At 40.7% G+C, this 21,752-nt stretch overlaps 1 protein-coding gene across 1 annotated transcript; it reads left to right on the top strand.

Annotated features, from left to right (window-relative positions):
• Positions 1 to 4,157: 4,157 nt before the first annotated feature.
• PRRG4 (proline rich and Gla domain 4) lies at positions 4,158 to 21,084 on the top strand. The gene is made up of 6 exons (XM_040607882.1): positions 4,158 to 4,212; positions 4,978 to 5,093; positions 8,030 to 8,193; positions 9,421 to 9,469; positions 10,198 to 10,333; positions 11,065 to 21,084. The coding sequence occupies exons 2-6, from the start codon at positions 4,988 to 4,990 to the stop codon at positions 11,291 to 11,293; spliced, it is 684 nt and encodes a 227-aa protein (XP_040463816.1). The 5' UTR covers positions 4,158 to 4,212; positions 4,978 to 4,987; the 3' UTR covers positions 11,294 to 21,084.
• Positions 21,085 to 21,752: the final 668 nt, after the last annotated feature.

Below are 21,752 nucleotides of genomic sequence, written 5' to 3'. Positions count from 1 at the left end.
TCAAAAGCACAATTTTGTTCGAAAACGAAACATTTTCAAGACACATTTTATACAGCTTTGTCTTGTATACTTTCAGAACGGATTCTCAGCAGAAACACTCGAATTACAAACGAAGTAGAGCTGTAGGAGTAAACTGAAAGGCCGCCAGAGCTCCCTCTAGGGTGAGCAAGAGAAAGAAATAATTTCAGTCCAAGGCATCAACCGTACAGAGAAACGTGTTACCGAAATGAAAAAGGTAACGCAACAGAAATAGTTAAGGAGCTAGATATTAACCCCCAGAGCTTAGAAAGTGGAGATGAGGCTGAAAAAGCAAGGCTTTTGCTCTGCTAAAAGCAGACGGTATCGCAGAATCATAGGATGCTTGAGGTTGGAAGGGACCTCTGGAGGTCATTCATCTGGTCCCACAACCACCCTGCCCCCCAAGCAGGGCCACCTACGGCCAGTTGCCCAGGACCACGTCCAGACTGCATTCGAGTATCTCCAAGGACAGAGACTCCACAACCTCTCTGGACAACCTGTGCCAGCACTCAGTCACGCCCTCAGTAAAAAGCATTTCCTTATGTTCAGGAAGAACCTTTTGTGCTCCAGTTTGTGCCCATTGCCTCGTGTCCTGTCACGAGGTACTGGTGAAGAAAGCCTGGCTCTGTCTTCTTTACACCCTCCCTTCAAATACCTGTAAACATCAATGAGATTCCCTGGCTCCTTGAGGCCAAGGATTTTTTGTTCCTGCCTAGTGACTTTACATACCAAAACCAAACAGGATGATTTTGCTGGTCAAAAAGTAGCTCACCAAACCAAGAAGGACTGTTATCAACAAGAGCCAGAAGCAGATTTTCGTCACACTGCTAGATGGTTTTATCATGAGTTTTTTTGACCTTGTGTATACTTTGGGGTACATTGTTCTAAATGAGCCAATTTATGCTGACAATTTTCCATGGACCATTTCCTGAAATTCTCACATCAGGATGCGTAAGTGTAAGTCTCCCAACACACTAGTCTTTCCAATGACAATAAAGTTTGGCCTTATTGAACTTGCTGCATCTAAAAATATTTTGAACAACTGACGACACAGAATTTTAATCCTATTAGATGAGCAGCATTCTCAGTGCCTTCATTGGGAGCTGACAGCACTCACCAGCTGGGAGCACTGGGCCCATTACTGAAATAAAAGTGGGTGCTCACTTCCCCATCAGCACTGGTAGTATTTCCGTTCCCTTTCAAATATTGAATACCAAGGCAACGGTATGTGAAATTGAGCCCTGCAAGGCTTTCACTTACTCTCTGTAAGTTGAGTAACTTTCCCATAAAGATTAGTATGCTGACAGTGACAAACTTTGTTAATTGGATGTATTTTTTTATGATCTGTATAACAAGCCAGAATGTAAGCACGTTTTTAGTCATTACCTAACATAACCCTGAAATTTTAATACTTCCTTATATAATAATTATCTCAAGCTGTGTGCACTACTGTCTTTACACCTGGTGCTGTGCTGCTGCTTTAAGTAGCAAACTTGAGTCTTAGCGTCAGGGGAGAAAAATCAAATTATTGGTGGCTCCTACCACGGGAATAATGGAGTTGATCCACAGCTGATGGAGGGCAGGGGTCAACCTTGCTGTCTGTCTTTGTTGTTCTGTCTTAATAAGAATAGGTAGTGACAGTATGCCACAAGAAAGGTTTATCTCATTAATACAAGAAGGAACTAGAGGACTCATGCACACTCATTACAACATTTGCCATTACTAGCTTCTCACTCATTTTTCTGTGCAGACTAACATCCAAACATGTTACAGAGTTTTCACACATCTGTGTACCTGTATGGCAGCCCTCAGTGAGGATTTTACCAACAATTCCTACGATCACAGAGACAGGCACATGGGAATGCAGGGTGAGATCAGAAGGGCATGTAGGAGAAAGTATTTTCCAGAGTAAAGACTACCTTTTCCTGTTTTCCAGTGTATGACAATTTAATATTTTCTTGTTACATCTCAATAATAATCTATACTTGTTTATGTTTTGTGAGGCATGGTTTTGAAAAACCTCCACTACACATGCACAAGCACCCATGCACACACAGACAGAAGGCACAAATATTCTGCCAAGGTCCACAGAGAAAAACATTTGAGTAACCATTGGTGAGCGTTAAAAACCTGAGGGGCTTTCTACTGCATTGCTGCTCCACCTTCAGAGCAGGGGTGAGGTCCAGGAGAGAGCATGGATGGGGCTGATCTGTGTCTCAGCCTGCACCTGGAGCCTTCTCCTGAGATGCAGGCAGAGCTGGGCCCCGGGGGTCACTCTTGCCCCGAGGACAGCGGGATCCGCATCCACAGCCCAGATGACATACGTACACAATTCTAAAATCTTTTCCCCTCTCTCAATCATAATATGCAACGTTGGCATAATGCAATGGAGATTTACCTGTTGCTTCTACAAGAGGTTCCTCATACAAAGTTGTTGTTATGACACATTAAAAGTTTCTGTATACGCATGCAGGTGTTTTACACTTCAATGCACCACAGAATTCTTGCACATTCATGCCCTCGCACTGTAGCTCTCAGCAGCTATTTTGCTGGTTGACAGTACCCTCACAGAGACAGCGATGTAGGAACTCGGGGTGAGAGCTGAACAGAGGTACACCGGAGGAAGTTGTAAAGTCCTTTACAAAGTAGTGGCAGTTTCTCCCATTTTCCAACACACAGCAACTAAGTATTCATGTCTCCATAGTATTGTCTAGATAATAATCTGTCCTGTTCTTTTCTTATACAACGTTATCTTAGTCCTCCACTGTGTTATAAGCTCATACACGATCATACTACATTTTCTGTTGAGATCTCCACCAGCTAAAAAGCATTAGAGCCATTCCAGCTTGTAAGTTACATATCCACCAAGGACCCCTTCAACTGCAGCGCGCTGATGTCACGAAGTAAATACTTAACTACAGCCATCATTCTTCCAAAGAATTCCTACTTCACACATCAGAAGTTTCTGTTTTTCTCCAGGGAGTATCTGATCGCTTCCACTAGCATTATCCAATACACTCATTCTACTCTTTCCTGCTTCCATATATATAAGCCACTTCAACATTTAAACAAATAATACAGTCCAGAGCCACTACAGGAGATGTGCTAGCACAGATACAAGATGATCTCAGTCCCTGAGTTTCCTTCCTGGTAGCAAAGTCATTCCACTGGTGTGCCTCAAGAGTTTCTCGGGTGTTAGCCCAACCCATCCCAAATTTAATGTTACTGGCACAGAGTTACAAAGGTATTCTCAACATTACCTTTTAAAGGCATTTCAATGCCACTTCTTGCCCTTGATAAGCACCACATGCAGAGGCTGGAAGAATACTCTTAAAGCCAATGGGAATTACTCACCTGCTTTTCCCCGGTCCCTTCGCAAGGCAGGAGCTGGCACGGGTGACCACGCTGGAACCTGGCCCCCACACCAGGTGCTCCCCACACCCATGAGCACCAGCTTCACACGCTTCAGGGGACCACACTGGGACCACATCACCACTCTCCAGCCTTTACCGTTAAGGTTTACATTAAGGTCTCTCTGCACCCATTAGAAAAAAACCCAACAAACCCACCAAAGTTATTTTAACACGTGCAAAAGCTATGCCGGCCCTTTCCAGCCCGTGGTGCTGCCTGGCTAGAAAGGCTTGCTGGAAACAAACACCCCAGTTTGCTGTTAGGTAACTAATTAATTGTGGGTAAGCAGCTAGTTACCAGGTATGCTGCCGCACCCCTCCTGCCCGGCAAGCACCCTGCCATTAGACTAAGGGCTTTACTCTTGGGGAGCAAAAAGCCAAACCAGGTTTTCAGCATCACGGTTAACTCGGCGGGGGGGAAAGGTCGGTTTTAGCAGTGAAAGGCACCCGCCGAAGGGCCGGGGGTGCTGACTTGCCCTCGGGGCGGGGGGGGCCGGCCGCAGGCTGAGCAGCCGGCCAGGCTGCTGGAAACGAAGCCCAGGCTGCCACCCCGCTCCCTTGGGCCGCCGCCCAGCGCCCGGCTGTCCCGTCCCTTCGGGCTGGGGGCTGACCGGGCGGCAGGGCAGCCCCCGCCCGCCGGTGCTGGCTCGGCCGTGGGCAGCGGGGGCGGCCCAGGTACGGCCCTGCGCCTCCGCCGCGCCCTTTCCAGGAAGCGCCGCCGCCCCGGGAGGCGCTGCCCCGCCAGCCGCGCTCCTCAGCTCCCGCCGGAGCCTCGCCGGGACAGGTAGGGCCGCGGAGCCCCCTCGCCCCTTCCCCAGCGGCGGACGGGCCGGGGGGCGCCGCCGGGCCGGTGCCCGCCGCTGCCCCGGAGCCTGCCCGTGGGCTTCGGGGGCGAGGCTGGTGGCGGGGCGGCGGCGCCGGCTGCCTTCGCGGTGGGCGCGGGCGGAGCGGGGGGAGCCCGGGGCGGGGCGGGGGGAGCCCGGGGCCGGGCGGCTGGGACTGTGCCCGTCCCGGGCGGCGGGGGCTGTGCCCGTCCCAGGCGGCGGGGCCGGCCTCGGTGCCCCCCGGCAGAGCTACGGCCCTCCCGGGGAAGGGAGCGCAGCACGCCGAGCCGTCGGGGGCTGCCGCGGGCTCTCTGCTGGCAAAATGGATCCTGTACGTCTGTTTACGTCGGGCGGCATTTCCAACCCGGCGTAGCTGCGCTGGCAGCAAACCCGCCGCTGTGTTGAGTTCGGGAGCGCACCTGCCGCCCCTGGTGCGGGCTCTGCCCCGCTAACGTGCCGGCGGGGCGGGCTGCTGCCGCCTCCGGCCCCTGCCCGGGCGCGGAGGGACGCGGGGCCGGGGGCGGTGTGGGAACTCCCCGAGCGACACGCAGGACCAGTTCGCATCGGCGTCTTTCCTCGGGGACCCATTAGCCTCGGCGGCTTGTGGGTGCTTGCGGTAGATGACATCACGTATAGGATTCATTCAAGGTTCATCAGTGACGCTTCAGAAGATTGCGTTGTCATTTGTTTTGTTTTGTTAACTCACGCTAGTTTCTGCCCGACAGATACCACACCATGTTTGCGGTTTTGGTGCTGCTGTGTCAACTGTGTGCGATGGTGTTTGCATTTCCTCACTGTGCAGGGAGAGTAAATGACATGAAGCAACCTGAATGGAAAGACGGTAACTTACTTCTAATGTGATTTTATGTTTTCAAAAATAAAACTGTATTTAACTTTGCTTCTGCTGAGAAATCTTTTTATGTATGGAAATAGTTTCGGTTTTGTTGGGTTTTTCTTTACTTCATTAAAAAATAGTAAGCTGTTTAACACTTAGCTTTAGAATATTTGAATATCACCAACTGAAATGGCTGATAATTGACTTGGGTGTCAATACTAAATACTCATCAGTTCCAGTAGTTAAGTGCAGACTGGGAAAACCAAGCTTTCTCTAGGATTACTATCATTGATATAACCAGAATCCTCTTAAGTCACATCAAAATTCCCAAAGTTTGAAATCCATATTAAGACAGTGTTGTTTTGGTACTAATTGAGCATATCACAGTTGTATTTGTATATCTGAAGTTGCTCTGCATTTGATAGGGCTCTCTGCTTGTTTTTTGAGATGAGTATTTTTTTCTCAACATAACACCTTGAAAGATAAACAGTGCTGCAAATGCAGTTCTTCACCTTGGAGGGAGGGAAGCAGAGAGGAATTGAGGTAAAAACAATTTATAAGTTCCCCAGGACTCTAGCAGTGTGATGCTAAGCTGTGTGATACTTAACATTTAAGCATCAGGGCTTCAAAAAGGAGTTTATAACTTCGCTGTCTGGTCTCCTCCATGGATAAGGAGTGCTAAAACCTAAAGACAGACTTTAAAAAGTCATCACACTGAGCAGGAGGCTCCTTTGCAGTAGTATGTTGAGCAGAACACATAGCTAGCACAAAAATGCTTGAGACAGGTTATTCATTAAAATCCATATTGCTCTGGGGCATAAAACATCAGGCTGCTTCTTTCCTGTGAGTTCGTGGCAGGGAACCCTCTCCTGACAATAGGCCCACACCACTCCTCCATTTAAAAGAGCTGGAAAGAGAGGGGCCCAACCCTTTATCCAATTAAGTAACTTTGTCAAAGCAAGTAGAACAGTTGCCAAGAATGTGGGGTGCCTGCACTGAGAGGTTACCCCTTCAGTGTTTTCTGAACATCTTTTACCCACAGTTACTTTATTGAGCACATGGTGTGGATGCATTTTTAAAGGTAAATGCTAGGTATCCTAAAACTGCATTTACCATTTTGGTGAACTGCATAACGGCATACAGTTCCCTCACATATAGGAGAGAATTCAAATTGCTCTGTTTCATTCTCCAAATACAATCTTAATCACCAGGTTGCAGGTAATTTGGTGATGGAAATAGGTGTACTTTGACTGTGTCCTACAAAGTGAAAAACGTGTGCATAAATGAAGACTATTCCAAAGAGAAAAGAAGCATATATCACTGGGAATTAGGGGACCAGGGCTCCAGGCAGCTCACCTGTACACTCCACGTTAATTAAAATGCATCAATTATCTAAGTTAATTCAGAAGTATAACTAATGCTACTTGCATGGTAAGGAGTGAAACATTACTGAGCAAAACTGAAGATCTCTGTTTCAGAAGACTGAAGTTACTCTTGTCGTTTGCTCTGAACCAAGAATATTGGTAATATTTTTTCCCATGTAATTCTTATGATTTTTTTAAATTTATTAAGTCCTTCTCTCTGAATACTCTTAGATATAGCATAAATATTTTAAGCTTAGATTGTCTTGCAATTACTTTAGAATAACAGATTGCCCTTCCTATGCGGTATATGCTGTAATAGTATGTAAGTTATATACTGTAATATTCCTTCAATATACTACAATATTAAAGATGTAAACAACCAATATGCAAGTTACACTGCAGTTTTACTAGTTTTCAGAGCAAACCATTTTGAGATACCATTGCAAGATCTAACAGTAAGTATTAGGGTAAAAAGTCCTGAGTGATCAAACAAGCTAAAAAGAACACAGAGCTAATTTGTAGCTGAATAACTTTACACTGCATCTCATCTCCTTTTTTAGCCGTCTGGCTTGGTATGTAACAATGCTGTTTCTGCAACAATGCTGTTTCTGCATTACTCTTGCAAAAATAATCCTCTAGTTGTTTTACTTAACCATATCGTCTGAATTTCTTGGAATACAGATTAGGCTTTCACTGTAAACCAAGCCAGAAAACTAGTTTGGTCAGATAAAGATTTAAAACGGAAAAAAAAAACACAAAAACCAACCAAAAAAAAAACCAGTAGCAAGAGCAGGCTAAAACTTGACTATGGAAAATGCCTGGTGAGAAAATGCATTCCTGTATTCCAAAGCATTCTATAATTTCACTAACTCTTCTGGAATCTCACCTCACAACTTCATGATGTCTCACAGAGCCTGTAATAAGCACAAAAGAAGAAAAGAATTAAATGTCTTCAGATGTGCCTGTTGTTACGGACTAATTTAAAACAAATAAACTTGGCAATATGGCAACCTTTACATAAAACTTACTGCCACAGTTGTGAAAAGAGAACAAATGCGGAATGAACAGAACTCTGCTACCGTGATTTAAAATCGAAATGATGAATGTATATTGAGGATTCTTTGAAGAGATTCCCCCCCCCGCCCCCGCCTTGCCTCCTTCTTCCAGTAGGTCAGTGTCTTGCTGGGTTTGGATCTGACTGAATTTCTGCTTTCTGTGACAATTACTTTGTTCTTCAGAAAAAACCTGATGCCCACATCCCAGAAGGGACAACACCAAAACGTGAACAACTTTAACATAATCATGGGAATCAAATTCTCTTGGCCAGTATAAGGAATAGCTGAAATGTTTTATGAGAAAGAAAAACACGTTTATTTTGAATTGCATGGTTAGAAAAATTAGCAGTGAAAAAGACATTTTAGGAGGAGACCATGATATTTCTTTTTCCTATACGTAGTTGAGAGATGCTAGGGGAAGAAGTCTCTATGTGCTTCTTTAGGATATTAACCATTCTTTAAAAATACAAAATTTAGTGATTTTAACTTGGTTTAAATCAATTTAATTTTTTTTTTTCATTAGTGTTCACATCAGAAAAGGAGGCCAATTTATTCATTGGACGACATCTTCTGAATAACAGATTTGATTTTGAAGCATTCACAGCTGATAACCTGGAAAGAGAATGCCTTGAAGAGCTGTGCAATTATGAAGAAGCGAGAGAAATTTTTGAAGACCCTGATAAAACGGTAGCTGTTCAAACTGAATTTAATATACCAAAGGAGGTTATTAAATCATTACTGTATCTAAATACTGTAGCCCTTCTGAAAACAGCACTTAAAATGATTGCTTATTTTACTGTGGAACAGAGGCCCCAGTTAGATGGGGTTATTGCTTTAGATAAGCAGTAAATACACTTGAATATGTACTGTTGTCTTAAAGACAATTCTGCAAACAGATACAGATGAAACTTCAGAAGTATTGCTACTGAATATACCTATACATGTTTTCAAAATGTCTTTTTTTTTTTTTTTTTTAGTAACTTCTCAGCATCCAATTTGAATGTGTTCCACATGCTTTATGTATTAACTGGCTAACTGTCTTTGTGTCATGCCAAAGAAGTGTTTTGGAAGAGAGGAGTATGGAGCAAATCTACTGTTCAGCTATTGCTGAGTATCCCTATAGCAGTATCTTCTAAATTGCTACCTAGGAAGAAACCTTGTATAAAGAAAGAGGAAAAAATCCATAAGAAACCTTTCAGCCCAATAGTGGAATGTGATGGCTGTCTGAAGACTGGTTCTTGCTCTTTGTGATTCTAGGCATGCTCTGCACTAACCTGCAGAAAGAGCAAGGAATGCACTCCTGGTCTGAAGGCAGAAATGTTAGTTTGCCATTGCTAGCATTTTCTTCAGAAGAAGGTGAAAGTGTTAAATTGGATTCTTGACAATGGAGTCTTTTTGCTGAGCAGCAAAAGTGGAAATTATAACTAAACACATTTAAGGCATAACAGTCATGCAACATAAAGGTTTTTCTCTTAAATGATTCCGATTACTTTTCTTAGCTGATAGGAATTCAAATACTGTTCATGCAAATGCCTGATTCTTAAGAACTTGACTTTGCCTTATTAATACTCTTCTGGAGGGATTTACAAAGATTAATTGTAAGCATTTTTTTAGTGTCAGAATATATGCTAACTTCTACTGTAACCAGGCAGAAAGATGAGGTATCACTGGACAGCCGAATGCACTTTTCTCTTTCCCCAGCTGCCATTTTCTTCTTTGTGAAATTGTAACTTTTATGCAAACTTGGATGTATGAGAAAAATATGGTGGGATAAACAAATGCAAATCCTTCAGCAGGAGTTGCTTCTGTTTATGCCATTGTTAAATTTTGCCTGCGGTACCATATTAAAAAAAAATGCCGATAAGCCTGCCAATTATGTATCTCACATAAATTTGATCCTTTGTGTTTTTATAGATGGATTTTTGGAAAGACTATTCAACTAAAGGCCCTAGAATAAAAATAGGTAAGTCATCTTTTTATTAATTTCTTATATTGCAATATTTTGTGTTTGTTATAATAGCACATTTTAAAAAATGCACCATGCATCATTCCATTAGCAAAATCAGAACTGATCTTTTTACTGAAATTCACTGTGAACCGTACAAGTATATTGCATTGACTGATACTGATACAATAAAACATACTGAGGCGTCTCATAGTGGGATCCACTATAAGTGTGTAGGTAAAAACAATTTCATTTTCTTGTCCATTTCTTTTTTGTATTATTACATGATCAGTAAACTTTGCAGTGATTCTGTGGCTGCTTTCTATGGTTTTCTTTTGTTCTCCCCCTCCCATTTCTTTAATAGTAACGTAATGGTCCGATTTAGATTCAGAGTATTCTTATGCCAGATGTTTTATTAAAATATGGTCACTATGACTTAAGAAAAGATCTACAGCCTGATCAAGGTCACAAGTACATGAAGTAACATTTGGAAGGCATTAGAAGACAGACATCTCAACAGTTTTATGTACAGAAAAGGCAATAACTATTCACTTTTGCTTTAAGCTGAATGTGAATGATACTCTTGAGCTGTGTTCCACAGATATTAAGGCTTCTCACAGAAAGCTAAGACACTTGTGGAAAGGAACAGCCTTACAGCACAGCAAAAGTACTATTTTACAGTGTATATCAAATGCTCTGTACATGGAAAGAATGCATAATGAAAATAACCAATGTTTTCTCTTCAGGTGATGAGACGCTACAAAAGATTAATGTTACAGGACTTCTCATCAGTCTAGTTGCCGCTGGAGTACTGTTAGTTATAATTGCACTGCTTATCTTCTACTGCTGCAAAAGTAGATGCAAATCAAGGCAACCACGGGGGTAAGGAATTTCACTGCTTAAAAAACCCCAAACAACCAAACACCAAAACAAATTCTTGCTTCAGAGTGGAAATAAAAATCATTGTGGGTTGGTCTAACTGTATCCTCAGAGAATCCAACGGGAGTTCTAGTTCTTACTTCCCTGGAAGCACAGTTAGGTGAGCACTAGCAGTAGTTATGCTGAAGTTAATAACAGAAGAATGTAAAACAACACTTGCATGAGCTGACGTACCTTTGGGGTTTTTTTTTGTGTGTTCTTGGTTCCAAAACATTCTTACTAAAAAGATGGAATCATTTTAATAGGTTGTGGCCTGCAATGGAAAGTCTAATGTGTTCTGTTCACTCTTTGAAGTAGGCTGTGTGCTCTTCATGGCATGCAGCCTACCTCAGATGTGAGATGAGTAGGTTGGAGGAAATGCTTCTTTACCAATTCTCTAGCCCTGCTTGCTCCTTTATCCTAAACCTGAAAGGAATACAAGAGGATTCTGTGCTTCCTCTTCCCTGTAAATTTCACATTATTGAGCTGTTCTTACCCTGTGGTTTGGAGAGAGTGTTTGGCTTCTAGTCTTTATGATCATTTAAGGCAAGTGTTTTTTGTTGTGTTTGGTTTTGTCATTGTGTTTTTTTGGTGGGTGGTTTGTTGTTGTTTTAGTTGTGTAAAAAACCAAACAGACTTTCTTTCTTCCCTTTAAAACAGAAGCTGCCACTTATAATGCTGTTAACTTTGTTTAGGTACTTGGATTATGCAAGAAGTAGAAGACGTAATTCATCTAGCATCTTCAGAAGGCATGAAGAATTTTCTTTAAACCCACTTCCTCTCAGAACGGATGATTCAGGACTACCAACTTATGAGCAAGCAGTTACTTCAGATGGACAACACAATGTGCCACCACCCCCTTATCCAGGGCCCCCGAAAGGAGTACGTGTAATTAAGAAGTCTATGTCACTTCCTGCCCCTTAGTGACAAACCTCCTTCTGGGGTGAGGGGGGTTTACTGAAACATAACATGCTTTTTTAAAAAGTGTGTGCTACCTTGCATGTTGCAAGACAGTTTACAAAAATGTGAAAGATCTTTAGTGCAACTAGGAACAAGTGAAGGTCCCACATGGGGGTGATCGGAGGTGATCTGTTCCAAAGGCTGCAGGATTATTCTCTGCACAAGGTTATTGTGCTAAGGACGGAACGCATGAAGACTAAGTCTTGTACTGCCACCCCCTTCCGTATGCACTTTGAGCCATCCCACTGTGCTATTGATGTTTCATTAATAGTTTCATGTGTTTTTTCTTTAGAAGGAACAGTATTTTTAATTGGTTTTATTGACGCTAATCATTCTTTGTGACTGTTAATACTTTCAACCACCATAAGAAGTCTACTTTGTTGTTTGATGTATTCACTTCATTGCTGTGTGAATTTTCTATTCGTTCTAGTAATAGATTTGAGTATGAAAATTATTTAATGATTTGATCTTTCAAATTATACATATCACTGCTTCTGGATTACACTGTGGATTACAATGATTTAGACACTACTCAATTTTTTGTATTTTTGTGATTACAATTTTGGATGAAAGGAACCATTAATTGCATGGCATGTTACCCATTTGACAAAATACACTTTTATCAAATGGTTTTGGTATTCAGTGTTAAATACCAGCTCGATGAGAATGAGTACTGTGGGTCAGGGGACATTAAGCAAATAGCTAGAGATTTGTCCCTTGTTAAAGAAGTACTCAGGTTTTACAGGTAATGTTTGTCTTGCCGTTTAAAAATTTAAACGTTGAAAAAGACATTTAGCTTCTTGAATCAAAGGCCAAACTACCTCTCAGAAGCACTTTGCATAAGTGTGTATTGACCTGCTGGGATGACAAAATGATACCTATAAGTAGAATGAAGCATCGTATTAGATAAATAACCATTATCCACAGAGCAATAGTCAAGAATTTCAGGGAGTTACTGTTTAACTGTATCAACACAATTTCTATATCTCCAGTTGTAGCCACCCTTAACTTTACATCTTACTAAAATATCAACCCCCAGCATTATACGGCCTACAAATCTTGCCGTGCTGAGCAAGTCACAGTCCGAGACTGCTGTCCCTTCCCACAGGAAGCCGTATTAGAAGGTCTTGCAGGCAGCAGGTTGGGCTGGTGTTTTCTTGTGTTACAATAGCTATATTAGCTGGACACATGCAATGATGTTTTTTTTACAAAGCAACAAATTCTGCCCCTACCCGGACATACGCACACTCCCATTTGACCATTGCTCACAGCAGCAAATGGTATTCTAATTTGGTGCCTAAAATGCACTTTATATTATAAAGGTTGAATATTTATATGTAACATTTTGCTGAATTTTGTGAGGTTTAACATGCTAGAACCTACAGTGCTATTGAGATGCAGAAGATTGCTATAAGAATTTTAATCTGTAAATGCACTAAATCTTGGAATATAGAGTGCATTGAAAAATGCTACACAAGGAGGTCTTACCCTTTGAAAAGTACATATAACCCAGCTGATATCGCTGGATGTTGGGCTGTGTTCTTACTCCTGAAGCTTCAGCATCAGATTTGGCTTTTGACATGACACAAACATCTGCATCTTCTTTCTTGTTGCGAGATGGGGAATCCCAGTTTTCTGCCCTACTTGTAAAAGCATTCTGAAGTTCTTGGAGGTTACGATTTTGTAAAACTGAATTGAATTGTGTGAGATCAGTGTTGATAACCAAAATACAATTATGATGAAGCTTTGAAATTATAAGCTTTCTCCCATGTTTCCTTTTCATGTAGCTAACAATTTTTAAACTTGTTAATGTGCATCTTGAGCTATAGAACACTTTTCTCTGGATTCTTCCTGGGACTCAAATGACTAATTTAATGGGACTGACAGGAGCGCTTTCAAGGAAAGGCATTTTCAGAGTGCTTGTGAGGATTCAGATTCTTTAATGTTACTGACAGTGATGTACTCATCTGGCAAAGTCACATTTTAAATAGGTTTCTGTACAATTTCTGTAGTTTATTTATCACTTGACATTTGGTGGTTCTACTCTTCTTACAAATCATCTGCAAACGATTCCATGCAATGCAAGCAAAAACCTTGTCCTTCATAATTAACAAAAAAACTTTTAAGATGGTGTAACTGTTAAAACATCAATGCTGTAGTACTTTGGGCAGTAAACTGTACCTTCTGTAGGGTATTACACTCAAATTTACTCACAGAATCTCCGTTTTAGACCATGAAGATACTCAAAAAAATCAGTGACTGACATTCAAATACTGGTTGCATGTAACATGAACATTTCCAAGACACATTCTGCTTATTATAAATGAGGAGCAAAGTTTAAAAGGTAGTTGAACATAATGTAAACTTACCTCTCCTCGTAAAGGGAAAAAAATTCCTCTGAGTGGCAGTTGTTTGGGTTGAGTTTGTTTTTCTTCTTTAATACATTGACTCCTGGCCCAACACACTCTTCCCTTGTATCTTGTCTCTTTTTAGAACTTATGAATCATCAGGGTTAGCAGAGGAAAAATCAACAAGAGGTAGTCTATGATGACTTGTGAATTCAGAAGTGTTACTACATTTCCAAATTTTACATGGAATTTCTTTTGAAAATGCAGTTGCTATTAGAATATAGAAAACAGCAAATATAAGTGTCCTTAGGTGGGAGGAAAAGGGTGAGGAGGCAGATGCTGAGGAGCAAAGCAGCAGCAAGTGTAATATAATTTGTATACAGATGTACGTCATCAGTGTTTTGACTTCTGGACTTTCAAGGGCCAGTAGGAAAGGCAGTGAATTTTTTGTGAATTAACAGAGATCTACTATGGCAGTTGAAAACAGGAGTGTCTAAACAAAATGCTAGGAAAAATCATATAGTATTTAAATTCTATTTCTCTCAGAATAGGTTTAAAAGCATCACACAATGCTGTTAGCCATTGCCTTGAACAATTTCCAAAAACTTGGCCCTTGCGGCATCATGTAAGATTACAGTGTGCATTTATAAATCAGGACAGATTATTAGTTAGAGCAAATAACTGAGCGTCAGAAAAGTGGTCTCTGGCTCTGTCAACTGAAAAACAAATCACTTAACCTGTTTTTTATTTCACTTTTTCAGTGAAATAAGAAAGCTTACTATTTATCAAATCCTCTGATTAAGAGTATTATAAGCATTACATATTTCTAGTTTTTGGAGTTGGGGTTTTTTTGTTGGCGTTTTTGTGAATTCATTAGAAGAGCAAAACTGAAGTACTAAATGGAAGCGCACTTCCTCACCGCAGTTCCTGAAAATGTGAGTCATGAAGCATTCAATTCTGGTCCTATCGAAGTCTGTGGCAAGCTTTTTATTGGCTTCAGCTGAACTGGGATTTGAGCCAAAAACTAAATAACTGCCCGCTTTGGGTAAAAAAAAGTATAATGGTCTGCCAAATTATTTACCACAATATTGTTGCCAAAACTAATTTAGAGTATTCTATTGTTTTAACGATGCCTACTTATATTAACTAGAATGTTTGAGGCTGATATGCCCTTTAAAGTATATTTGAAATTTGGAAAGCATAGGAAAATTCCTTGTCTTTCCTCATTACCCGCTGCGAATAAGCTGCATTAACTACCTGTAGGTTATTAGCAATACTGTTTGATTATTTTGATCAACAGTACAGGTTCATTTAAAGCTTTTTTTAAAAAATAACAAGAAAACCCCCAAAATTCCACGCACAGTCTCATCTGCCAACAAGTTTTACTGTTGCTGTCCTCCCTCGTTCGATGTGGTGTAGACAACAGGAGCGAAACCCCAGGTTTAAAAGCCATCTTTCAAACACTTCAAGCTTGCTCTTCCTGTACTGTCAATGTCTTTCAATTAATTCCTATCACATACAAATTTATCACTCTGTCTTTTTTCACAAGAAATTGGATGTATTTTCCTCTCAAAAATCTTAAGCGCATCTTCCCAAATACCCTGCTCTTTATTCAGGTGGTAACTTTTGACTATGTCCAGTAATTTCTGAACTGTGTAAACAGTTCTTGTTAAATCTTATGAACATATTTCCTTCTACTTATCTGGCAGGGCCTTTTGAATGCACTTGTCACTGCATTATAGTTTAATTCTAACTTCGATGGTAAGTGCTGTCATTTTGTTGGATGTACTCATCTGGCAAAGTCACATTCTAAATAAACTACAGAAATTGTACAGAAACCTATTTAATCGCTTGACAAAAGCAAAAGAGAAAATGCTAATTTAGCCTGTGATAAAAAGTTACAAAACCTCCAATGATCCTTTGGGTTTTTTTAAATGAAGTTGCTGACAGTATGCACTTTTTTTGAAGTACTTAATGGGGGCTTGTAAGAAAGATGGGGGCAAACTTTTTTGTAGGACCTGTTGCAACAGGACAAGAGGTAATGGTTTTAAACTAAAAGAAGGTAGATTCAGACTAGACATAAAGAAGAAATTTTTTACAATGAAGGTGGTGAAACACTGGCACAGGTTGCCCTGAGAGGTGGTAGGTGCCCCACCCCTGAAAGCATTCAAGGTCAGGTTGGCTCTGAGCAACCTGATCTGGTTGAAGATGTTCCTGCTCATTGCAGGGGCACTGGAGAAGATGACCTTTAAACGTGCCTTCCAATCCAAACTATTCTGTGATTCTATGATTCCTCATGCCATGTAGCATCTATCGACAGAGAAAATGGTTTATTTTCTTTAACATTGGCAATTTCTGCTCCGGACAGAGGCTTCCTGCTTCACTGCTGTAGTTCACTTAAACATGTGAGGTTCTGAACCACAAACAGCAGTCACTGAAGATGAAGTCTTCAAGGCAAACAAGCCAGCTTAACCAGGTGCTGTACGCTTCCATGTTCCTTGGCTTTCACCAGACCTTCGGTGAGAAGACTGAACACAATAATGTGGCCAAAAAATAGCCACTTTCTTAGGGTTAGTGAAGTGAACAAGATCACTCCAGTGAGGACCAGAACAGGCATACAAAAGCAAGGCAGGAAGCAGGACTTTTTGGTAATGATTTCAATCTGAAGTGAAGGTATTCATTGTGTACTGAGAAGAAACTTCTGCAGAGAGGCAGGAGGGATAGGTGAGGGCAGTTAGATAAAGCAAATACTGTAGCACAGCAAAGGACACTAAATTTAGCCACTCTTGTTTTGCCCACTGGGAGACAATAGTCATATTTGTGCTTTTTCTCCCAACCCACACAGCTGCACTAGCTGGTTAAAACTCCTCAAAAAATACCAGAATCTCCTGATGTACTTGAACATCCAATGAAGGTTTGGAATACAGCTGGTGGGGTACAGATGCTTCATTCTCATTAAAAGTCTTGGGAAAATAGGATCCCAGTTCTTTGGAAGATGTCTTTTATGTCATCTGTTTACAATATTATTTTAGCTATAGAGTGCCCAGCTACAAAGAGAATGAGGAGTTTGTCTTTACTGGATTTCAACAATTCTGAAAGTTATGTGAAAGTTGAGCAAGTTTACAGCATTCTGACACTACTTACTTAAAAAAAAACAAAACAACTCAGTCAAAATTTCCCATCTAACTTTTAATCTCTGTGTCCATTTAATAGAAAGCCAGCCCCATTCTCTTTGAAACGTCAAAAACAATTACTGCAAAATGGCCCTGACTAACTTGGCAAAATACTGAAATGTCAGCAAAAGACTGGCTCCAGCTGGGAACAGCAGGGCCTACGATCTACCAACAAGGGAAGCAACAGTAGCTCCATTAGCGTTTAAACGACAATTTAGTTTGCTGTTGACCCCGGTGGGAGAAACCTCCCTAGATTTTTACCAGGTGGATACCATTCCTCTATTTTACCACAAGATATATTATCTTATGTGTTTTTCTGTTTGCTTTTTTTTTTTTTATTGTTTGGGTGGGTTTTTTGGTACATTTACAACTTCACAATGGTAACTACACTAATAGCATATATGGAAAATAACAGAACACTATCACATGTATTTTGGCAATTTTTGATGCAGAAAATTTTGTCCATGTTGAAAATACATACAATTACATTAACTACTTTTGCTTTACATTTAACTTTTCATTTCCTTCTGTTCTTTCTTAATGTTCTGCCTATAATTTGCTACTGACCTTTTTTCCTTCTCTGATTCCTTTTTCTGTGTCCATTTATAATCTGCTATTGCACACACTCACCTGTTTACTGCTTAATTATTATTTTTTTCTTTCCTAGACGTAGTTCCCAAGCACATGGTCCCCTCTTCCCCTCTGAAAACCACCCTTGCACAGCTTCCCTAGCCTCTTCATAGAAATAGCAAGGCCTTTAGCTCCTCCTTTCCCTCCTGCTTTTTTGTGCATAGCACCTAGCCTACATAAACACTGAAACAAAAGGGGCCATCAGATGCAGGCATCTTGCTGCCCACATTCCGGGAGCCTCTAGAAGCCCACACTTTAACGGTAGCAGCCAGACTTCAAAGGATCAGGAAAATATATTTCAGTCCAGAAAAGGGTACAATTAAACACAAGTTTTGAAAAAGCCTTATGACCGATTTTAGATTTCTGATACAGTGCCTATTTCATTTAGGAAATAAGAAACACCTGTGATTGCTCAAGTTGTTCAAGCACCTTCAGTTTAACTTCTCTGAAGATCAACAACTACTAAATATTGAACATATAAGTATCCAGTATTTAACATTAAATACCCTGCATGGCTATGATACAAAGGAAAGTATCTAATAAGAGTTAAAATAAAATACTCCCTGACAAAACTATGAGTTTGCTCAAGAGCAAAGGTTTTATTTAAGCTTTCTTTTTCCCACGTGTCATTGCACATTTCTCCCACTTACTTTCTATCAGTTCTGGTGCTTACTAGATCCCTTTGTAAACCACCCAGCAAAAAAGCAGACAGTTTTCTTGTGAGTGCGAGAGTTGAATCAACAGAAGTGCCAGAAGTGGTGCCTTGGGGTGTGTGGAAGGATTGGGAAAATGAAGGAAACAAGGCCTTCCATCTTGTTGCTGCGGTGAGCTTTCTACCAGGCTCAGTCATCTCTTGTCATGTCAGGTGAAGTATAATGGTTTCATAGATTAACTTTAGTTCAATAAATGAATTCTGAAGATTTTACTTCATTTGTTTGTACATATATTTGAGCTTTTTAATGAAAGAAATGCACAGAGTAGTATATGTAAAGAAATGCAAAGAAAGAGTATTTCCTGGGAGGTTCCAAAATTGAGTGTGTTCTTTGAAAGGGCAGCACTTTCTTCCCTATTTACACATTTCTTAATGTCTAGCTTTATGTTTAAAGAGGCCATGTGCCAAATTAAACGCAAAATCTAATCTGTTAAGCAACCGCAATTTTCTGCTTTGGTACAGCAACAACAAAAACCAGTCAGTAATTAATAATGTGCCTAACCAAGATTCATGTTATTACTGCATAATATCTGATCTACTTACCTGTTGCTGCTCACGGAAGACAGTACAGCCTAGCAACACACATATAAAGCCTGCACAAAAGTGCTACATTCACAGTCCACGAGTGGATGTCTACCATCCATCACTGTTCAACAGAGAAAGACACTGCAGAAATTTGGTGCTCTTGTTACAATTTGTTAGTAAATCAGACCCAGACCAGCTTTGGCCTTAACTTCTTCAAACGTCATCTGATCAGACTTGGTATTTGAACCTTTATCTCTGAAACATTAGTTTTTTTAAAAAATAAAAAAATCCTCAAGTCTCCAAAACACTATTTTCAAACAATTGTGAAGGTTCATTCTCTCAGCACAAGGCTGTTAAGCATTTCTAGATCTTTTGTTGACAAATGGTTAGCCAATGCAAGCTAACCACCAAGATGTTTGTGTATGTTAGCAAACTATTTAAGATGCTGTGATAGTTCCAAAATAAAGTATTATGAACTGAAATGCAATCATTTTTGTCCACTTTCAATGACCAAGCTGCAATCTCAGACTCCCAGTGTTAACCACATGCCGTGCCTTTACTTTCTTCAGTCAACAACAGTCTAAGTTGCTGATCCAGCATGTGCATCTGACTATTGTTCTGTGATTCTTTTCACCCTGTCAAAAACTGCCCAGCTGCAAAACCAGCTGTTTACAGACTTAGCTGAAAGCCTCTTAGGGCATGACAAAAATATATATATTTTGGCACTTAAACATAAGGGAGGAGCCAGGACAAGACCAAAACCAGGCATCATCTGTTAGGGAAAGGCAAAAGACAGGAGCAATGGCCTCCGTGGAAAAAAGAGGGCATATGGGAATAGACATGGGAAAAGCCCTGGAGAGCCAGGTTTGTTGTACCTTCAGTAAAAGGGATGCCAGAAGCACAGGCGGCAGCTGCTGGCCCTATGAAGAATCACCCCATTCAGTAACACCTGCTGCTGCAGGCACAAGAACCCTTAGTGGTCCTATCCTGGTATTTTAGCATTCGTGGTACTGTTAGAGCTGTAACATAGCATGTAGCCTTCTGCCTGGCCAGTCTTGTACATACACAAAATAGTCAATCACACTCAACTCAAACACTGGCTGACATTTTTCTGTTAACACGGATAGTAATAATAGCACACCACGCAACAAAGATTTATTAAATCAATAAATCAGTTACAAATAAATAAATCCATGCCAAGCATGAATTGAAGCAGTATTCTGGCTCTGAACTTGTGATCAATACATTGGTTTTAATTATGATCAAATCACAGAAAACTGCCAACTACCCATTAGCTTGATCCTACATTTCATTTGGCATACGGTTGCTGCAAACATAAAAGTAGACCTCAAAAAGCAATATAGCCATTCAACATTGTGTAACATTAAATTATTTAAACAGAAAGAGGAAAATAGGAAAGTTTCCCTAAGGGGCAGTGTGTATTAACTAACACAGTTCTGCCACAGAAGCTGGCTTGATTCTGGCTGAACTGGCGTATGGGCAGAGAGGCCCGCTACTGTCAATAGAGGTATATCCTCAAGCACTCCTAGACTCCAGAGATTTATACACTGAATACACCATGAGCCAAATCAACATCTCGTCATCAAAAGCAAAAGTTCCCCACTCTCTCCTCTCATCTTCCCTTCCCCTCTGGTTCTGGCTGCACGCCACCACTGCTTGCCCTGAGCCAGCACCCATTTGATGCAAAGCAAGCTGATTCAGCTCAGTGAAATTACAGAAAAATAACCTCTGGCTAAAAAGTAAACGTTCTTTTGCCAGCGGAGCACATTTACTGCTCACCTTGTGGCCAGAGCACATCACTAGGAGTGGGAAGGTGGAGCAGGGAAGGAAGAAGGGAGAGTAAGGTCTTCTCCTTCGGGTGTCAGCAAGCAGCTGAGGCAGCACAGCCCTGCTGCCACACTGCACCTGTAGGCAGCAGCCCATGCTGCAGCTTTGAAGGTTCTCCTCGGACCTTAGGCAGACAACTCCAATTAAAGGCTACCTTAAGTACTTAAATCTGTCTCTTAACCATCACACAACATTTTTGACTCTGTAAAGGATTTGTTACGTTATTTTTCCAAGTGGAAATTGTTCATTTAGGGAAAGAAATAAGCAACAAAAATTCAGTACTGCCCCAGGCTGGTATGTTGCACAGACTGTGTTACAGTGCTGTTTTAAGATTTTGCTCTTAAATAGAGTGAAAAATTGTATTAGCTTAAGTTTCAGAAAAATACATGATATTCTTTACTTGAGAGATAGGCACATGCAATATTATTATTGGCTATAGGCACTCAGTTATGAACTACGGTTTGGAAGGTCTTAAAGCTCACCAAAGCTCAGTTCCTAACCGGCAAGTAATAGCTGTGTTTGAAACTAAAGCATTCCTTACTAACTCAAGAATCAAAGTATTTTCAATGTTCAGAATCATGAACATGTCTAATATGACTTCTAAATACACATCTTAATATGTACACTTTAATCTACGCATTAAAATAACATAGATAACTAACAGGATCTATTCAAGGCATTTTTTTCTATCACCAACACATCTTTCCAGAAAAGCTGTTTATAAGTATTGTGGATACCAGGCTAGCGTAGAAGCGCTCACTCTATAAACACGCACTTTCATTGTCTTAGAGAACAGTGTTACAAAATATCTTTTAGTTACAAAAAGATAAAATGCACAAAATTAAAGGCAGCTTTCCTAGACAGAGGATGGCAACAAGCAGCAGGGATCAGTTTTATGAGAAAACAAGTCTCACAGGCTGGTCTCAGGACAAGTAGATTTATCCCATACACAAGAACAGCAGAAACTGACTGGTTATGACCTCCAGAAACTGGAGGTTATGGACATCAGCGATTAAGTTTCCAGTCTACACCTTTATCAAAACCATGTAAAAGAAATTAAACTTGCCAACAGCTGTCACAATTTCTGCTTCACTCAACTTTGCTATTTGATTACAGAAAAGAAGACCTACTCCAACGATGTTCAAGGAAACACTGTGTCTGTGGTGTATTGACAATTAGTTCATTTA

Source organism: Falco naumanni, chromosome 10 (genome assembly GCF_017639655.2).
Source record: "Falco naumanni isolate bFalNau1 chromosome 10, bFalNau1.pat, whole genome shotgun sequence".
In the NCBI taxonomy this organism is placed as follows: Eukaryota; Metazoa; Chordata; class Aves; order Falconiformes; family Falconidae; genus Falco; species Falco naumanni.
Note: the sequence above shows the minus strand (reverse complement) of the source record. Positions and strands in the feature narration are given on the sequence as shown.

What these genes read in the sequence shown, in the direction of transcription:
- PRRG4 (XM_040607882.1), top strand. Translation starts at nt 4,988, where the DNA reads ATGTTTGCGGTTTTGGTGCTGCTGTGTCAACTGTGTGCGATGGTGTTT. An exon ending in AGGCCCTAGAATAAAAATAG is followed by an intron (nt 9,470 to 10,197) that starts GTAAGTCATCTT and finishes TTTTCTCTTCAG; the next exon opens with GTGATGAGACGCTACAAAAG. An exon ending in AAATCAAGGCAACCACGGGG is followed by an intron (nt 10,334 to 11,064) that starts GTAAGGAATTTC and finishes AACTTTGTTTAG; the next exon opens with GTACTTGGATTATGCAAGAA.